Consider the following 20,971-nt stretch of genomic DNA (forward strand, 5'->3'; position numbering starts at 1 on the left):
TCTAATCACGGGAAGTGTGCAGGTATAAGCAGTGAAAGCAGGCTCCAGCTGCAAGCTCAGGTGACTGGGCGGCTGCATGGTGTGCCAGTCCTGTCTAAAAATTGATTCTTCCTGTACTTAGTTCTTCCTAAGCAACAATTGTGTGTGGATTTAAGCTCTTGCCGTAGAAGGGGTCGTTATAGGGAAGATAATGCTCTACAATGGTGTGTGCAGGGAAAGACAGCCCCGAGCTACCTTTACTGTTCATGAACCTGAGACTTGATTTGACAGTGCAGCACCATTGCCTGGCTGCCAGTGAATTTTGTGCCAGCTGAAAGCCCGAGTGTGTGACGTGAATGGAGCAGTGGCCTGGGCCTGAGACTGTCAATTCTGTTCTAGCCTGGCAGGGGATTATCCAGAGCTGGGAGCCACCATCCAAGGGAAGTTAGAAGATATAAACCAGTGCAAAGCTTGTTTGATAACCTGCACAATGGAATGAGTTGTGCAAGTAGCCAGTGCCTGTACTACATCCCAGCAGACCACTGCACCAGCAATGCTTAGTGTTATCCCCTAGCCTGAGTGTGAAGCTCCTAAGCCTTGTAGGTGTGGTTCTCTTGTCCTGCATGAGGTAGGATCCCCAGACGGCAGCCTCCTCCAAGCTAAGTACTCCAGCCCCTCCTGCTGCCTGGTCACCCTTCCTGCAGCCCTGGGGGTGAGTGTACAGCTACCCTGAGATGCTCCAAAGTATCTTCTAAAGCTTAAGGAGGGTAAGGGAAAACATTCACTTTACAAATATGAATATGCACAATCACCACTGGCTGCTCCAATGACATTCAGTCAATACATTCCTCTCACTGTACAGTGCACTTCTAGAAGTATTTCATCCGGCATCATTCCCACCTGCTTTAGGTGTGGTGTGCCCCACACTGCCTAGCCTTGTGATAATGATCATAAGAGACGTGCAGAATAGCAATTTGCCACTTGACTCTTCCTGCTCTGTTGGAAACACCAGCTGTTAGGAGCTGAAGGTGGTGCAGGTGGGAAAAACTGGTAAGAATTGCTGTATTCTGCTAACAATGCATGGATCCAGGCAAGTTAAATGACATCTACTAGTGGCTGCGTAGCTAGAACTACATGAAACACATCAGTGGGAGTAAGGCATGAAAATTTAAGCTAGTAAACAAGCTCCCCTCGGTAGAAGGGAAGTGGTTAAGGACAACAGTGGTGGGTAATGCCATGGATTTAAGTCTTAGCTGGGAATCCCTCAGCTTTAATTAGTACACCGGAAAGCTTCAATTAGCCATAAATTCAGCTCTGAGATTTTGCCCAAGAAGCTTAGATGGTGTCAGCTATCTAAGGAGTTGTAATGTTTATCCTATATCACCCGCTTTATAATTTAATGCTTTTTCTAGGGCTTTCAGGGGCTGGGGTCACCACCGAGTCAATGCTATTCAGTACTTTTCAAGATGAAAACCTGACGCGTGTTTCTAAGGGGAAGGCCATCCAAGCCCCTCACCCTTGCAAAAGACTGCCACTACAAGCAGCTCTTGCCTGAACAGAGGTTGGCGGGGGTACTCAAACAAGCTTGTGCCTGAGCCAGCAGGGGCTGGGACTAAGGTGTATGGTACTGGAATCTCCTCTTGACTCGCCCTTGGCAGGGCCCTAGCACAGGAATGGCCCCAAATTGGCTTCACCTACTTGCCTGAAGTGGGCTGAAGCACAAAACACTTCATTTCAAACCCTGTAGGGAAGAACAATACAGCTTTTATTTCAGTCTTTCGAGGTGCACTTACAGGCAGGATACACAAGTGGTAAAGTGTGCAGCAATGGAGACACTCAGGATAAGCACAGGATACAGGCTAGCAGGGAGCCCTCTACAGCAGAGTGCAGGAATTGGGGCTGCATGGATTTTACTTGGTTTCTGTGATCAGGGGTTTTTTTGTTTTGTTTTTTTTAAATAAGGAAGCTAAGAATGAGTCAGTCCCCTTCTGCCCTATCAAAGAAGAGGAAAATTGAGCAACATCACAACCATGGAGGGCAGATTCTCACTGTCACAGTGGTAACCAGTGTTTGGGAGAAGGGATGAGAATCCTACTTCCATGTGTGAGGGAGAAGCTCCATTAGGTACAGGGAAAAGAAGAGTGTGTCCTCTTGCTGGAGCCTCAGTGCTGAAGTTGTTCAGCAGGATACTGCTTCCACACTATTTTATGGTAGTAGGTCCCAATTAGCTTTAAAACAGATAAAACCATGTGGGTCTGTCTCCATTAGCTGCCCCTACAGGTTTGCTCCACAGCCCTTGACATCACAATGCTTGTTGCCTTCTACCAAAGGGATCACGACTTATCTTTGCTATAGGCAAGCAGCAGAACCAGGCTGGGTGTCTGAGTGTTTTAGAGTCAAAGGCTCATGCTGCTGCTGCTGCTGCTGCCTTTCATAGGTGCTCAGTGCTTACACAGCAGCAACATGCACTGGAGTTGACCACTGCACTGGAGGGCTTGTCTTTCTAGAGCTACGTTAGTAAAAGACTAATACAAAAGCTGATCTGAAGGCTAGGGGGCTTAATGGGTCACTCATGCTCCCTCCAATACAAATAGCCATGGTGTTTTTCCTAACAGACTTAGGCAGTGTAAACTGTTTAAAAAACAGCATTGAACAATTAATTTTGGCTTAAATCAAGTGATCCTGTATATTAGGGACTGAGTGGACCCTTCCAACCGAGGGATAACTTCTGGATCAGCGTGGGGACACACTCTGCAGGAGCTCTCCAGAGCGTGAGGACGGAAGTTCATTGGGAGCACAGTGTGGGGAAAGCAAACATCCACCTGCCTGTGCGTGACTTTAGCCAGCTCTGGTTCCTACTCGCTGGGGAGCACTAAAACTCAAAATGAGGATGTGGAGGGTGGGAATGGTTCTCCCTAGGTATCATCCCCTGCAGTTTCAGCCAGTTCACGTGTAGCAGAGGAAGCCTTCTCTCAGTGATGAAGGGTACTGTTTTCTAGCACCGGGGGCCTCCCATGATCTGCATGGAACTGCTTCCAACTCTCCACACAATGGTAAGATGCAGCCTTTTAAATTTGCTTCTTGAAGTAGCACATCCAAAGACAGAAACACAGATGCCTGAGTTTGTTTCCTTTCCCTAGTCAACGCATGTGGGAGCTGAGCTCTAAGAGTCCTTTGCTTTCCTCTCCTTTCTTGCTCTAGATGCCATAAAAGTGAAGAAGAGTCTGGGGGATAGAGTTCGCAGGTAGACAGCCAGGGAGGGCATTAAGTCAGCTACAAGAACTTCCTTCTTCTTCTGACCCACTGCATTAAGAACCACCTGAGCCACCTCTGCAGCCGTTCTGCCTTCAATGGTGTTCTTGTCCATAACTGTAAAGAGCAAAGGCAAATCAGCATGGACGGCAGCAGGTAAGCACTCATTTATGAGGTGTTATTTCCCCAGGAAAGCTCAGCTCAGTGTTTTGTTGTCAATGAGATTCTTGCTTTTAAACCAATTTCAGCTTGCTTTGTTGGGAGCCCAAGTTTGGAGTGACGGCTGAGCTTGGATCAATAGATAGGGTCCTCCCAGATCCCAGGCCATTGCTCCACCACTGAACTACATAGTCCACCGGAGGCGTTACTAGGCATTTTAGTTCAGCTATGGATGGAGGCTCCAGTGTTGAACACAAGTTTCACTAGCTGTCATTTGACTGCATAAATTCCAAGTGCATGTTGAGTTGGCTGAGCGGAGGGAGACAAGGAAAGTGCCCATATACCTATACGCTCCAGCTGAGCTTTAGTTCAATAATTCAAACTCATTTCCCTCCTTCCCTCTCAGCTAACGCCTCTTTTCTATTGTATATTCTTTGTATCTCTGTAAGAAACAGAGACACAAGGTGGATGAGGTAATATGTTTTATCATCAACAGAAATTGGTCCAATAAAAGATACTCCCTCACCCACCTTGTCTCTCTAATATCCTGGGACCAACATGGCTACAGCAATACTGTAAGAAACACTGTCAATTAAGCTGGTTTCAGACAGGCGTAGAGTGCCACAGAATTTGCTTGTTAAAAATGCCAGCTCATAAAGCCCCTTGAGGTCCCCATATAACCTCAAAATATCAACTTCTGCTTTGTGAGAGATCTCTGCTTTTCTGCCACCCCTTTGAGACAGCCCTACAGCCAACATCCCAAGCCATTCCCTGAGGCAAGTCCCATTCCCAGAATCCTGAGGCCAATGCAACCCTTTTGTAGAACTCTGCTAATGCAGTCACTCACTTGTTTACAACATGGAGATCTGGCAAACTGCTGAGGTGCAAGAGTTGAGACTACTTTGTTATAGGAAACAAGATCATTTCTCTACTGAGTACAGAAGGCCAATCCTCACCTCCATAGCGAGATCCATCTGCAGTTACGGCATTGACAGAAAGATTTGTCTGAATATAGCCAGGGTTCACAACAGTCACATCGATTTCATACTGTTCCATCTCTGCTCGCAGGCAGTCAAAAAAGGCCTGTGTGGCATGCTTAGAGGCTGCATCTGCAAAACACAACTTGGGCATGCAGTTAAAGGAAGGAGGAGCAGTTTTCAGGCTAATATTTTCATCTGCTGTCACTCCTCAATAAAAAGCAACCCCTTCGTCACTAGAGCACAGCACACTGCAACACTATCCTGCTTTGTTAAAAGACACAGAACAGCAACTCTTCATGGAAGTTGGAGGCATTTTCAAAAGGCAAAATGTAATTACCGAAGTTGGAAGCTGGCCAGGATACAATATCAGGATGCCAGGCTTAATATCTGCCTCGGGCAGAAGGTCCTGGAACAAACAATGCTGCCTCCCACATGTGATAAGAGAGCTGGAGTGCAGCATAGAAGAGCAATGGAGGAAATGTATGATTGAGGCAGAGTGGAAATACAGTTCTCGATCCTAGGACAGCAGGGCCTGACGTAATAAGGTGTAGAGCAAGCTCAGGGACTGGCTTCTTTAAAATACTTTTCAAATACCTTTACTTAATTAAAAACCTGATCACACAGCAAGGTGGGAGCAGAGACAAGTCATACAACCTACGGCAGGATGTGTTCACCCCTTTCCCATGCATCTCCCCCTCAATTGAATTCCTGCCCCAAGTCTTTCCTGTAACTGTTGGGAACAACCCAGGGGACCCATCTCACAGAGCCTGCAAGACTAGATCATTGGAATCTCTTCTCTTCCCTACTCCACTCCACATTCAGGCTCTCATTCCATCCTGTCACTTTTATGAGGTCTCTAAAATCCACCATCCAGTCTATTCAAAACACTGTCGTCATCAATCATCTTCCTCTTCTGCTGCTCTGATGACATCACAACCCCTTCTTGAAACCCTTTAGTGGCTTCCCCGCTCCTCCCCTACAAGACTCTTTACAATTCCACTCGTTTCATCTTACAACCTGTCTATGCATTCCTCCTTATTCTGTTCCCTTTTATTTCAGTTTTGTACCTTCTTTCCATCCCACAGTCTATGCTTGAAATGATCTACAATTTCCTATGTATCAAGCACTCTCCCTCTCGCCTTTCAAATTCCTATTTCCTTGAGGTCTCCTACATTAATTTTTTCACAGCTGGCTCTTGTCTTGATTCTGAATCATTACCCTTATATTTGTCCAAATTCGACTGCAGGCTCTTCAGAGCAAAGACCTTATCTGCTTATGCATTTTTTAGTAAGGCAGTGAACAACTTATTGTGCTCTTTAAGTAATAGGATTCACTTCTACCTTCCCAGGATCCTTACCCCAGGGAGAACTGTCACACAGCAGCCATGAAGAGAGCAAGGATAAAAGGCAATACAATTATGGAACTAAATCCTAGTAGCTAAAGTTTGCAGGGGTTCCCAGACATTAGCATGGATCGATGCCATGAGGCCTTCAGGAATAGGGACAGAATGAGGAAGAAGATCCTGGCCTGCCCTCCCATTAAAATTTTAGACCAGACCTTCAGTGTAGGAAGATTAAGACTTGTGATCAAGGCTCCCCTCCCCTGAACAGTTCTGACCACTGTGCCAGAAGGTTGAGACCACACAGAGTGTTGCACAGCTCTTGCATGCCATTCGTAGTGCTGCTCCAAGAATGGGAGCAGTGAAAATAGCATCTAAGTATTCAGCCCTCTACTCCAGTGCCCTGGATTCCTATTCCCCCATCTTGCATTGAGCTACTTACATGCTGATCTGAAAGGAATGCTTATTTTGCCTTGAACGCTGCTGATCGCCACAACATGGCCTTGTCGTCTTTTGATCATGGAGGGCAGAAGCGCTGTAGAGACAGAGATAAGACTCATTCAGAAGAACAGTAAGCACCATTACTGCTTTCCAGAAACAGTGTTTATAAGAGCAGTGCCACTATGAAACCTGGGGTCATCTAAGGTCTGCTGATCCAATTTAGGAGCAAAGCAAGGGAACGTGGCTTAAAAAGATGCTCACATTAAAATGAAAGCTCCTCATTTACTCTAGCCACATGCTAGAAAATCCTTAACGCCAGCAAGGCCTGAAAGAGTAACTCTGTAGGCCCCAGATTAGGCAATGCCACGAAGGTCCAGTCTCTCCTGGTTCCAACGGCAGCATCCCCTGCCCCTCATCTTCCAGCTCCACTTGAGACTGCAATAGCAGAGGCGCTCTCCATCATGAACTGTTCTACACATGAACTAACCTCCTTGGAGGTTGTGTGCACCATGATTATCACTTAAACGGTTTAAACCTGAACACTAACCTGCTTCAGCTGGGGTTGCAAACCTGGCTCTTGCAGTCAGGCAGTGCTTTCTGGGGGTCTACCAGGGCAAAGGGGAGGACAATGCATCTCTCAAAACCTCTAGAGAACTAGAATCAGAAGAGGTGGTTTGAAGAGCAAGGTAGATGGCCCTTTACCAAGTGTCTGTGCAGCACCTAGCGCAGTGTGCCCTGATCCAGACCTCCAAGCACTACCATAAGACACACCCCACCAGCATAAGGTGAAGGGTTAAGAGTACAACAGATTGATTCTAGTTAAGCCAAAGCAACAAAGCACAGTTTACAGAAGACAGGCTCTGCTGAACCCATCTAAACTCTGGGCAATAGTAGGCAGGACTGGAGGGTTTACATGCCACAGTAAAAGTGGCAGGATGTACCAGGGAGCAACAGAAACGTTACAAAGGGAGGAGAGACAGATCAGTTCTGTGTAAAGAAACACACACTATAAAGAAAGGTGTCTGTCTTTTTCTAACCCTCTATGGCCTAGCAGAAGGAAACTCCTCTCAGAGGTGATGAAGGGGGCTGTTGCTCTTCTTTTCAATATTTCTAAACTCTGTCAGGTAACCACTTCCCAGACTGATCCCAGCTCTGCTGTCTACATAGAAACTTTTCCAAACCAAACTAAAACAAAATAGGGCTGCCCACCAGGGACGCACAAATAATACAGGTACACAACAATTATGGAAGAAACTAGGTGCAAGGGCCTCAGATTTGAGAGAGCAAAGATTGACAGTTCAGGAGGTCGTTTCTGCAGAATCTTAATAGGATTAAGAATGAGGTGCCAATGTAAAGGGCAGGGCAATGGGCAGGCAATTAAAGTAGCTGGAAGGGCCGAGACAAGGGACCAAGGTAGTACCAGATTGAAAAGCTAAGCAACAGCCCAGCTGGAATACATGAGGAAGGGATAAGTGGCACACACCTTTGGTGAATGCTATAGGACCAAAGTAGTTGGTTTCCATCACATTTTTGTCCACATCCATCCCAGTGTCCAATATTGTGCCTCGGTAACTGATCCCTGCATTGTTGATCAGTATGTCCACGTGACCCACATACTTCAAGATCTCTTCAGCAGCACTTACTACCATTTTAGTATCAGAGAGGTCAAAGATCACGGTGTAGGGTTTATGGATCTGTGAACAAACTACATGTTAGCAAAAGGCTTCTCCTGCCCATTCATTCCCATTTCCTAGGGAGAAAGTGAAAAAAAGAGGAATGTACGTTACAAGCTGAGAAGGCAGGAGCACCCAATCTTTCTCCAATCAAAGGCTGCAGTGGCTACTTGCAAGCAGCCCACAATCATCAGTGGAGCAATGATGTGGACTGAAGAGACTACAGAACCCAGCATGCAATGCTTCATCTTGATTCACAGGGCCTTCTACTCAAATCTGAAGAATTGCTTGCTGGGACCATGTCAACCAGAGACTTCCATAGTGTGAGATGGCTGCCACTGGCCACATCTTAGAACTCTATGGTTCTCATTGGGCTACCTCTTGATCTTCCCAGCACTGGAAGTAACACGATAATGAAATGGAGTGGCGTGGAGATAATTTTCTACCTTTAATACTCTGTCAGGGACTGTCCCACGGAAGTCTATTGAGAAGAGTCCACTCTTCTTCCCTACCCACATCCTGTAAACAGTCCCACACTCAAAGTACTGTGGATTTGAGCCGTAGTAAACTGGTAATGCTTTACAAACATGGATTGCCCTTCTGCGTTGGGAAGTCTTTGTAGCAAAGTGAAGGGTGGAAGAAGGGAAGACAAAGAGCTATTTAACAAGGAAACTGAAATGGTATTATTATCTGGCCCAAGAGCAGAGTAGTAGATTCTTGTGTTGCTTGGAGTTGTGGAAGTAGATGTCAGAGTGCATGGAGGTACCATACATACATCCATCCAGTTTGTTCTGCTCTGTTTGGGTGGATGTGCTGATAGGACAGAGGGGGAATACAGCTAAGGGCCTCACTTCTATTTTGCTCCATTTCTGCACTTGGTACAGGAACAAGGGGAGGGAGAGGATCAAAGGACAGCTTTAAGCCACCTTTGCACCTCCCTAGGCAGCTCTAAACTATGCCAACTTGTAACAGCCCTCTGTGGGCTGGTAAACCAGTAGAGAATAGCTGGAGTGCACTGCACTTTGGCCTGCTCCCATCACCAGCTGTGAGGTGGGTAGTATTCTAGTTGGATCTCACATGCTCAAGTGTGTTACTAAGTTGTTAGATAAGATAAGTCTAATGAGGTCAACGAGTCCCAGCCCGTTCTATTATCCTGGGTTGTACCTTCACCTCTAAGAGCCTTCAGTGGCTGCACATTATCCTTTTATCCAACCAATTTTATAGGTAGAGATCAAAAACAAAATTAAAGCCAATTAAGTTATTCTGCCACGGTGTACAGGTCTGCACCCCTCATGCACACACTAGGTTTTTTAAATCATGGCTCATTTTTAAGATGGTTGACTCATCTATACTTTCTGCAAGACAGGACACGTCACTAGATTATACTCCCATAGATGCAGCAAAATCTGCTGATCATTGCAGAGCTGCAACTTTCTCAGCCAACAAGCCACAATAAATTCTGCATATCCTATAAAAGCATTAACAGCAATCCCAGCGCCACGATGCAACAGCCCTTTCTCCCCCTATGCTTACATTCTTTGAGTGATTGGCCGTGGCAGACAGCTCCCGCACCAGGTCCTGCAGTCTCTCATCATTTCTGCCACAGAGCACCAGCTTGGAACCAGCTGCATGGAAAGCTTTTGCACATTCTTTGGATGAAGGGGATAAAAGAAGAGCAGATGTTTTAATGCCATAGCCAGATTTTGTGTTTAGAGACATGCAATAGAGATCCTCTTAGCAAGGGTTGGAGATGGTCATGTTGATCACATAACCAAGTCATCTCACAAACAAAGGCCAATAGAATCTTTAGACCACAGCAAGACACGTTTTCTTTATACCACATTTCTAATAGAAAAGCTTTTTATTTTTAAAGTAGTATCTTAATTTTTCATTTTTTTTGCCTCAAAAGCCAGGCTGCCTCAGTGGTGTGAGTCCCAGCAGAAAGGCCTTGGCATAAAAGAGACGTTCTGTCTTTTAGAAACTCTTGACAGTGATTAGGCAGTTGGTGTGCTGTAGCCATTGTTCATAACTAGCTTATTGTCCCCTTATGTTCCCCACGTCTGGTCATTGTATCTTGACTAAGGTCTTCTGGGCAAGGACCATCTTTTCATTGTGCGCATACAGCACCTAGCACACCGGGGCCTTATCCTCTGGTCCCAGTGCAATGGAAGTCATAACCACCTCAAAAAAAGGACCTAAACTAGTTTTTCTGTAAGTCATAAAATTGTAGTTTAAGGTCCAATATTTCAACATACCTGGACTAGAAAGAAAATGCCTTATGCCATTGGAAGGTGGAAAGAGAGGGGGAGGAGGGACATAACACATGGACACACAGTCTCTTCAGGCATCTGCAACATTAGGGGCCTTGGAAAATCATTCCTAGCCAGCTGTAACAGGGTCACATGTGGTGGCAGCTTCATTCTCGATGAAGGGGGACTACATCCTGCCACTGCAGTGAGATGATAACTCTTACCCATTCAGCTACTATTATTCTAACCGTTAAGAAAAGGCAACAAAAAATAACGTGATGTTATCCCTCTCTCAGGGCTATTTATTTCTGGTATAATTCTTAACTACTAGTGCAGCTGTATGTTCTTCCACACCCTTTGATCATGACCTAATGAAGTAAATCCCATAGTCAGTATGCAGGACTACTTTGTGATGACATCTAAGGGTGTGGAAGAACAGGTAGCCAAGGGTAATTAGATGTGTCAGTGTATAAATATCCCAGGGAAAAAGATGGCGTAAGTTCTGCTTGGGGTTTGAAGATAGTCAAGCCTATAAGATAGGGAAACTAACTGCATAATGGGTGGAACTAAAATTTAAAAAGAGGATAAGCGCCTTGGGCTGGGAGGATCCCTTCTTGTTCCTTACACAACTTGAAAAGCAATACAGTAGGAAAGAGACTCCCAATAAAGGCATGGTGTTTAAACTGCAATACACTACTTGGACTTCAAAAGTCTCTCCCAGGACACTGGTTCTGTCTCTCTTCTAAACATGAAACATTACACACCTCCCTGCACCTCACCCCCCTCACACTTGCAGCTCTTCAGTTCTGACTGGCTGAGATGGGCATCCAGTATATTTTGACCATTCTGCTGGTGAAGTTGCTGCTCCTCAAGGAGGAATCCACACACAAAAGTAGTAACATCACGAACTGGACAAGTGACAGTGAAAAGTCACAAGACAGCAGAAGGGACATTGTAATCCCAGTCTATGCAATTTCCCCCATCGTGTGAGGCTTCTCCAGACTTGTTACCAACCTAGACATTTGCATAAATTATCCTCCCCACCTCCCAGTGATTTTAGTTCCTGTAGAAAACTCCTGTAACTTTCTCATGGAGCCAGAATACAATCCCTAGCCCATACCATACATGTAGCATATATAAAGTTGACACAAGTGTCTTTGAATGTTCCATGTGTCTGTAGTATCTGGCACACTCTGCTCTCCTGCCTTTCCCAGCATGTTAGGTGAGCAAAGTCCCCAGATAGCACAAGGTCTCTCCTACCAGTTATTCACGTCAATGAGCTCTCAAGTGTATAGAAACAAACAGTAGAAGCCTTTCCAGTAAGTACTGAGGTGTGGAAGTTTGCAGTTTGGGTGGCTGAGACTGGTAGGATTTGCAGCTAGTCCCATTACCTCTCCAAGTTGCAAAGGCACCGAAACGTTCTGCTCCGTGCTGTTACATGTTCACAAGGCTGTGGCTCTAAACAAACAAGGACTCTTCACTCACACCCCTCTCCAGCCCACACTCTCACCCTCCTGCCACCTCACAGTGCTCTTGGAGACCCACCTTTCCCCAGGCCAGACGTAGCTCCCGTGATCACCACCACGGAATCCTGGAGGTAGGCTCGCATCCGCATTCGCTGCAGCAGCCGGAAGAGGGTGAAGAGCCCCACGCTGCCGAGAAGCAGTGGGACAATGGCTGAGAAGATCAGATCCATGAGCTTCCCTTTGTGAATGTTCTTCCTAGAGCCACAAAATTAAAGCAAGTGAGCATTTCACAGCCAGAAAAGCTAGGAAGAGCTTGAAACCTGTTGGTGACCCTTCTTCCCTTTAGAAGCTAACACACCCTCACCTACTCTCTGCCCACCACCCTGGCCCCTCTGCAGAACACAGGACCCAGTTTTCATGTGGGCACCTTCAAGGGAATGTCCAAATCCTGCACAAATCGGTAGCATGATGTAAATGCCCATTTTAGGCACTTAAAGGCCAATTTGAGCACCACAGCAGGACGTCTTAAGGTACCATGTTACAAAATTAGGCTCAGACTCTATTTCCAACAGCCTCCTTTTCTCTCTTATTTTACATTTTTGTTCACTCTCTGCATTTGTTTTCTTGTGCATGACACAGTTGGACCATAGGCTCCTGGGTGCTGGGAAGTATCTGCACATCTATGGTGCTATAAAAACACCTTCAATTTTTCTATGGCACCTATCACCACAGTATCTAACTGCTGACCATAACAGACAAGTTCCTAGACATTATTCCAGGTGGATAGAAGCCAATCATTAACTCCTGGACTTCAGAAGAAGCTTTCCCTGTGAGCAGTTATCTGCCCACTACAGAAAATCTTACATCTTCCTCTACAGCATGTGGTACCAGCCATTGACAGAGACAGGTTACCAAATTAGATGAATCACAGGCATGATCCAACAGGATAATAGTTACGCTTTTCTATTAATTGGTTTATGTTTGGTTTTATTTTTATATTTGTTAGTAGCATGTAATTGTATTGAAACATACTGAACTGAAACTGCAAATGAAACCCAAGCCACAGGTATCTAGAGGATCTGGACTAATGCAGGGGAGTATTCTACTGAAAACACATGCATCTAATTCACTAGCTATGCCATTGCCTTGATGGGAGTTGTTTGGGTTACAGTCCACTGCAGCTCCAAAGGGTAAGTGATACCTCTGTTATCACCGAAGGACTGACAGGATTCCCACTATGAGCCCTGATTTTTTGCTCTGACATTGCAAAGAGGCAAGACCATATACAAAAAAAACCACCCTACTGGAATCCATAAACCCTTTGACTTGTAGAGTGGCCAAAAATAAACCCCAGTGCCCCTCCCTCCTCCCGAGGCTGCAGTGTGAATACTAATGAGTACATTTTGCCAGAGGGATACATGAGTGCATTCACTCACAGCATATCTATTGACTCAGACATTTACCCTGAATGTGTGAGACCAGAACATTAGACATGGAAAGGCAGGAAGCTAAGTCAGGGGTTGAGAACAGGACAGTGCCACTATGGAGGGCTGGGTTCTGAGCAGAACACAGCCATGGGACAGCCTGTGTTTTCATCCCCATCTCTGCAGCCCTTACTGCAGCTAGGACACTTCCAGCTGAGAACTGGCTAGGATTCCTCTGACAGCCAATCAGCACCATGGCTCAGCTGAGCAGGACTATTAGGGGACACCCTGGCTTCATCCTCTCCCCAAGGCTGAGTACACAGGGAGCACTGGGGAGTGAGAAGCCAGGACTGGGAATGAAATCCAAGCCTCCTGCATGACAGTGTCATCAATCCACTACACCAGCTCATCAGACTAGTATTTGATCCCCCAACCTATTTGTACAGCAATGTCTTCTAGTTTACAACAAAAGACTGGCACAGATGATGTAATAAATGCAAACAGCATGTTCACACATGGGGCCCCAGCCAGGCTGTCTCAGCAGAATACAGTCCTGAGCACATGGTCATAGTCAGACAGTTGTTTAAAACAACGGACACCTTCCTCTGGACTGCATTTATTTGCCCTCCTGTGCTTTCAGAATCACAGCAAAGAAAAACCTGTGGCTGGCCCACGCCAGACAACTTGGGATCATGGGGCTGTTTCATTGCCTTGTAGACTTCTGGGCTTGGGCTGAGCCCAAGTTGGCTGGCATGGGCCAGCCACAGGTTTTTCTTTAATCTGGAGACATACCCACAGAGAACAAGGGGAGGCCATGGTCTAGAGGTCTGAGTGCAGAACTGAGAGGCAAGAGCCCTGGCACTGACATTTGAGGTTGGGACAAGTTATTGCAGGGCAGATTGTCAGCTCCCTTTAGGCATCTAAGCCGTTTTCACTGGGAGCTGGCCTCTTCACAGAGGTGCCTATAAGGGAGCTGAGCTATTTTGAAAATTTGGCCCTTAACCTCTTTGTCTCCGTTTCCTCATATGTATAGTGGGGATATAATACCTTTTAACCTGTCTTACAATGACTGTGGACAGGGATTTTTTCCTCAACAGCTCTCCTAAACAAACTGTACTGCAGGATATAGGCAATTTTCAAGTGTTATTTATAGCAATTCTGCATAGTCCACGTTCACACTGATTAGAATTTCCTACTCCAGTGGGCTGTTGTGGGGATCAGCCATCTGGTTACCAACCAAAAAATTATGTTGTTTTTTAATTTCATTGCAATCCCCTTGTTTTTGAAAGGCGGTAAATGAGTGCCTGACACCTTCTCTATACACACTTCTTATACCCTTCTATGTCATTTCTTATTTATCTCCTCTCTGAACTAGGCAGTTGTCTTTTTAATTCCCTCATCTGGAAGCCTTTCTATACCTCTAATAAATTTTGCTGCCCTTTTTCTATTATTTCCATATTACACATGGAGCAACTGGGCAAGTAACCTAACCTCCACCTAAAGATCACAGTGAATCAGCTGCACAACCAGCAGCAGCAGTCTTTGATTTTACAACTTTTGGTCTAGTGTTCTAATTGCTGGATAACTCTCTCTCCCACAAAAGGCAGAGAAAGGGGAAAAGAAAGAGAGGAATAAAGAACCTGTGAAATAGGGGAGAGACAAATGATCAAAGATACTGATCGCCAGTCACTGAGACTCTGAAGATGGAATTGGAATGGAATTCTATAAACAAGAGTCCCAGAACAAAGAAAGCCCCAGCTCAGTCAGGCTTGAAACCTCAGAACAGAGATCAGGGACAACCTGTCTGATCTTACTGGTCTTGGAGAGGAATAAACAGAGGAAAGAAATGCTAAAGTACCTCAGACCTAGATCACGAAGCTCTGCTCCAATTTCAGGATCAACTTATAGGTAAAAAAAGACAACATTTGTTATTTTGACTTGTAAAACTGAACAAGCTTAATATGGAAATCACTGAAACAGGAAATATGGAAGAGGAATGCCAAGACATCTTGTTCACATATGCTTTTGCTGATGCTCACAAATACACTTTAACCCTTTCTTTGCTGCATTATGTACTAAGTACATCTCACCTGCAGTACTTTGGAAAGCATCACTATGGCTTAAGAGTTGCAGCATTGGCCAACACTGAAAGGATTAATCAGACAAGAGGATGAAAAACAAAGCGTGAATATCAGCAACTATTCCCATTCCTCATAGTCACGTGACTCAGAGTAAAAAGGCTTTGCAGAAGGTGGTGATTGTGTGTATACATGGCTCCCTATTGGCTGGTGAAAGCTCTCTGCAATTTGCTGTTTTCTTCACTTGTGGTTTTTGAGAAGCCAATTAAAGCAAAAGGCAGCACCAATATAAAATGGATAAGAAGTAAAAACTACAAACCATCTTGTAAACATCCGCGCCCAAGGAACAACCGTCTCGGATTCCATGGTCAACAGAGAAAATACCTTAGTCCACTCTGGGTCTCTTGGTGCTGGAGGACAGTTTGCCACAAGTAAACACGGCGCCAGGTTACTGTATTCCATTCACCGTTCTACAGTCTATTTTTCTAAGGGAAGAGCAAAGGTCCTGTATTCAATCAAGAACATCACTGGGACCAACACCGCCAGTGGAATTTAAAATCATGAAGGAATTGCCCAGCAGCCCAGGAAATGAATTATGGACATAGGGACAGACTATGCATGGCCTGATGGCTCACCATTCTAGGATTGATTCGAGGAGGGTAACAGTTATTCTCCTGGCCATCTGGCATTGGAAGCTTGAGGGAGGGTTTCACTGACTAGTCACAGCTTGAATAGAAAATCCTATTCTACCTTGCTTTCTAGTCAATATATGGAATAGCAGGGACAGTGGAGTATCAGAGAAAACCTTGACTCAGCTTGACTGTCCCTAAATGTGTAAAAGGAGTGGACAGAAGTAGCTTCTACTAGCTGCCAGTTACACTAACTTCCTGATGGGAAATAATTTCAGTGACTCATGAAAGGCAAGCATACCTCTCATCTTGGGCCCTACTCCAGCTCCCATTAAAGTCAACAGAATTCCCTTTTAATAGGAGATGGCTCTAGCCCTTAGTTGTTGTGTCCAGCCTCCCAACAATGACTTGCTGTAAGAGTTAAGGTATAGCTAGTTATTGACAGATAATGTGGAGGCAGTCCCAGGCTGAAATGGACAGCCACAGAAACCAAATCCAGTATTACCAAACAGGCAACCAAGGTTTACTTTTATCTGTAAATGAAATATATCTATATAATGGATTTTCCAATAAAGCAACAGTAATAAGAAATTCAGTACAGGATGTGCTCTCATTTAATAAGCAGAGCACTATCAGTTTCAGAGAGCACAGCATCTTTGCTGACACGACAGAGTATCAAAATATGCTTTGATCAGTTTTCCTTAGGTTTACTTGGCGGAAGAGTTGAAGGAAAGTGTAGTTGTGTGCTGGGGGAGGAAACAACAAGGACTTTATCCACAGCCAGAAAACGTCAAGTTGTAATGCTCAAAAGGTTGGGGGAAGAAGGTCAGAGGGCCTAAAGCCTGATGAAATTTCAGAATAGCTAAATGGATCTCAGGCAGAGATAAGAGGAGGAGGCCCATATTTCAATCTTGCTGGTTAATTTAAGATGTAATGGGCATCCCCCAGACGTCCAGCTTCAGAGTCTGAGATCCCACCACCACTATTCCAAGACTTGGCTATTCATATCTGACCAGCAGGGATCCACTCCCTTTTCCTGATAGCTAGAAGGAAGGTTTAAGAGGACACCGAATTATCTGGAGAAGAGGGGACTCCATAACTGTCACAAGTCCCTGATCATAACTCTCACCCCAGCACCATCCCAAAAGGCACCAAACATATAGATTGTGGGGGAGGAGAAAGGATCTTGAACAGGAGGGAAATAAAAATTGTAGCAAATATAAACTAATACAAATTATTAGGAACTTGTCAAAGAGATTAAATAGTATAAAACAGATCACATCCACTCATGCAAATAATTTTTCCCCTCAGAAAACAAACAAACACAAACAAACAAACAAGTTATTAGAAACCCTTAGAGGTCAGAAGGTGTGAAAGGACTTAGCTATCAAGTACAAGACAGTACTAAAGCAGCAGAGACAAGTTAAAGTAGAGAGGAACTCTATGAGAAACCACAAACCTAAGACAGTTATACAGTGAAGAACTGTCTCTCATAACACCTATCCTCCTTTAACTCCAGCCTCCTAGAATCACATTATCCTTTACATGACAAATGGTAGCAACTGGGAGGCTATTTTTAGAAAGCAAAGGGCGTCACTTAAAAAATAAAACAAAAAGAGAGAAGAGCCCCTATGTAGGGGAGTGACCATTCTGGAGGAAGTACAGCCCTATACTGTGATAGCTACTGTCTTTGGTCTAAAGAAAGTACAATATCCTACCTTTGAAAGAAGCTCCCTTGCCAGCAGTAGCTCCCTGTGCTAGTGTCTCCCTCTGGTCGGGTGACATGGGGCAAACAGATCTAAACTGGGAAATGGCAGGGAGCCAAGCAATCACTCTCACTGCCAAAAGCAGTCTCTAGAAACAGACCTCGGGAACACTGTCTGTGACCTTGGAGATGTGAAAGTCATTTAGGTCCCCCAGCTTACATAGATACAGAGAAGAATTGGGGGAGGAGGAAGGGGGTTGTGTGTGGAATCTATGAAGAGAGTGCAGCTGAATTTTTTAAGGAGGTACTAATGGGACTGAAGTGAACAGCTACCAGGAAAAATAATGAATGTATGTACTTTACAGGGGCAAGGAAAGACTTGTGGATCAGCTGAGATCTCTGCAGAGTAGCATGTTCCAAACCTAGTTCAGCTCTCCAGTGGAGTAGGCACCTGAAACTGGATCACACTACATTTAAAAAACAAAAACAAAGTCCTCTTCTCTCTCCATTCTCGAGCTGTCAGTATCTTAAGTGATTGGCCCAGCGCTATTTGTGTTTCATATCAGTTAATCTCTTTATTAAGCCAACCACTTTGGAGAGGAATTTAAATCACACCGAAGATCAGCTAAGACTTTAAAAAACTGCTATGGAAACATCACATATTAGACTGTTACAATGATCTCACGAAAAACAAACAACAATTTTTAGTTGGTAAAAACTCAGAACTTCCATGTGACCACATGAGAGTTCTCTGCAAATGACAGGCTGACTGAACCACAAAGACTAATTCAGAACCTGATAGAAAAAAATATATAGGTGTAAAAGTGAAGTGATTAAATTCATATAAATAATTAAGTTACTGAAAAAGAGCAGTTTACACTTACATAACACCATTTGTTCCAAAGGATTTTATGAACTGAAAATGATGTGAAAACTATACAGAAATAATCAGCCATCACTAAAACTTCTAAGGTGGCACTCAGTGGCCATTCCACAGAACTCGGCAGCATAACATAGAAACAGAAATTGAAGACTTCTGTATCCAATAGAAAATGCAAAGGGAATTTATGGAGAAAGAATGCAGTAACCCAGGTGGAATTTGGCCAGGATATCCTGGCTAACTCTCTTACTCTTCCAAAGAGTGCCATGGAGGATCTAAGAACCACAAACGGTCAGGATCTTGGTTTTATGAGTTTCATTGTACATAGTGCACCACAATGGAAAGTAACAATAAATCAGTGGTTTGGGGCTTTTTCTTTTTAAATGAACATAGTTGTATTCGTTTGAGGCTTGAGTTTTTGCACCTTTATTTGAAGGAGCTACCCATCTTGTAGACCTTACTGCAGTGTCTTAAGCCAAATAAGTACCTGTATTTCAGTAGAAATTTCACTGCGTACTGTATGATTTGACATGTCATTATGCATTACAATGATCTCCATGTGAGACAGAGAGGGGAAAAAAATGAATGTTTTCAGCATTTGACATGACCACCAGTTTGGGAGTTCAGGACAGGTCATTCTTAGGGCAGGTGTACACTACCGTTTAAATCGATCTAACTTACGTTGCTCAGGGGCGTGAAAAAGACACTCCTCTGAGCGACACAAGTTACAGCTTCCACCTCTTGCAGAGGTGGAATAATTATACTGACAGGAGAGCATTCTCGTCGTCATGGAGCATCTTCACCAGACACGCTGCATTGGTGTAGCTGCGCCGATGTAGTGCTTCTAGTGTAGACATACTCTCAATCTCACCAATATTTTAGCCACCTTCACTTGATCATACTCTTTGCTTCTAAATCCCTCTTCTAAGCCCTCTGCTGAGGTGCTCGGGGTACTGCACAAGCTAAAACACTGACAAATACAGAAAAACAAAAGCATATAAATGACAAAAAACAAAAAACCCAAACCCCAAATGCAAACAGCCACACACTCAAACTAACATTCCTATACTGACAAATGTTTCTAATGTTGACCTGGCTTGAGATGCAGCTTTTTTTCACATAGGCCACTGAATAGTCATCAGATAACAATGACTTTTGGTCACTACTATGACTTTGGATGGATTTGAATTGGTAACCTAGAGTTCAAAATGTTCCTTATCCTATTACCCAATACTATAAATTATTAACAGCTTCCTATTTATAGTCATTTGACATTTTTTTAATCATCTTGTAGCTAAAGAACTGGTCACTACACACAAATTCTTCATATCATACACTGCAATCACATCTCAGAGTTAAGCTTTTCAAATTTTACACTCAGTGACAGAACAAGTTAGCCCCCTTAACGGTCATAACTAAATTTAACTCTGCAAAGAAAAGTCAACAAAACTGGCCAGATCCACCTCCATTCTCCAGTGGTGCCTCTGCAACTCACAAGTCTTCATGCCCAGTCTCTGTTCTGGGCAATAGACCTTACCAGTCCCTTACCCTACTTACCTTTATGCCTCTTTTCCCTAGCATCCCTGTAGTATGACAATCTTTCACACCGGGAGTCATTCCACATCAGATCTACTAATGTCAAGCAGACCAGGGTTTTTCTCACAGAAGAGCCACATGATGTTTGCCAGCCCAAGAAGCTGTTTTTGCAGCACAGCTGCAAGTTCCACTCACTTCTAGGGCTGCTTTGCCCGGAACTCTCCCTTCCACGCCTCCCCTCCCACCACAAACAAGTGAGCAGGAAAGAGACGGGACTCCTAGGAGTTACAGCCGAAGGGTTTGGCTGCATGTAAAGAATCATGTATTCCAGGATAGCGACTCGGGGCTGGTTCCCGATGCGGGCAGCCAAAGCTGCAAGAAGGATCACAGCTTGTAGCTCCCCGGGGAAGATCGCGTCTCCCCCCAGCTGCCCAACGTCCCAGGGCTCGCAAGGCTGCCCATGGACAACCCCCCATGACTAATCTCCATCACTCCCCTTAATCCTCCGACAGGCTCACCCGGATCCGCCGGGCCCCGTCAGGACCAGCAGCAATCCAGGACCAAGACCCAGGCTGTCTTTTCTTCCGTACTCGCGGCGCGGCGCGGCGCGGCGCGGCTCGGCTCGGTCCCCACACGGAGCCCTGCCGGCTCTCGGGACCAGAACCACCGCGGGGTCCCCGCCCCCGGCGCCCCCCCTCCTCCACCTTGCCCTGCCGGGAAGGCGGAAGATGAAGGAAGGACCCATCGCGGCCACACTTTTCACCCTACCTGGTTATCCCGGTCACCATGGCCACCGCCGGAAGTGGCCAGGATTCTTCGGCCGACCAATGAACGCGCTCCCCGCCCCCTCGCGTCATCGGGAGCGAGGCGGTTCCCTCGGTGTGGGGTGTCCCGGCCTGAGGCGGATGTTGCCGGGCCCGGAGCGGACGACTGAAGGAAGGGACCGGGGCGTCCGAGCGCACTTACCATCCGGCCGGGAAACACAGGCTCTTCCCTGGGGTTCCGCCCGGCAGAGAAAGCCCGGCCCCTCCTGTGCCCACTCCCCGGCCTAGGCCGGTCCCTTTAGCGCTCCGGGGTCCCAAGGCTGGGGCCTGCCCGCACACTGCCCACGCGCGAGGTGGGGGTTGTTTCCGTGTTACAAGGGGCGGGGCTTGAAAATCACCGGGAAATGTGCTCTGTGA

General features: G+C 45.5%; 1 protein-coding gene across 2 annotated transcripts; it reads right to left on the minus strand.

Annotated features, from left to right (window-relative positions):
* Positions 1–1,535: 1,535 nt before the first annotated feature.
* Positions 1,536–20,784, minus strand: DHRS7B (dehydrogenase/reductase 7B). 2 transcript variants are annotated; one of them, XM_067534190.1, is made up of 7 exons: positions 20,559–20,784; positions 11,618–11,793; positions 9,357–9,472; positions 7,634–7,844; positions 6,152–6,244; positions 4,347–4,499; positions 1,536–3,348 (listed from the first exon to the last, which is right to left on the minus strand). In XM_067534190.1, exons 1-7 carry the CDS (start codon positions 20,645–20,647, stop codon positions 3,143–3,145), a joined length of 1,044 nt encoding a protein of 347 aa, XP_067390291.1. In that variant the 5' UTR covers positions 20,648–20,784; the 3' UTR covers positions 1,536–3,142. The 2 variants fall into 2 exon arrangements, with proteins under 2 accessions (XP_067390291.1, XP_067390292.1); XM_067534191.1 differs by lacking the exon at positions 20,559–20,784 and adding an exon at positions 20,309–20,425.
* Between the last annotated feature and the right edge of the window lie 187 nt (positions 20,785–20,971).

The sequence above is a fragment of the Emydura macquarii genome, unplaced genomic scaffold, assembly GCF_026122565.2.
Source record: "Emydura macquarii macquarii isolate MOO-44397 ecotype Brisbane River unplaced genomic scaffold, CSIRO-AGI_Emac_v2 contig_3390, whole genome shotgun sequence".
Classification (NCBI taxonomy): domain Eukaryota; kingdom Metazoa; phylum Chordata; order Testudines; family Chelidae; genus Emydura; species Emydura macquarii.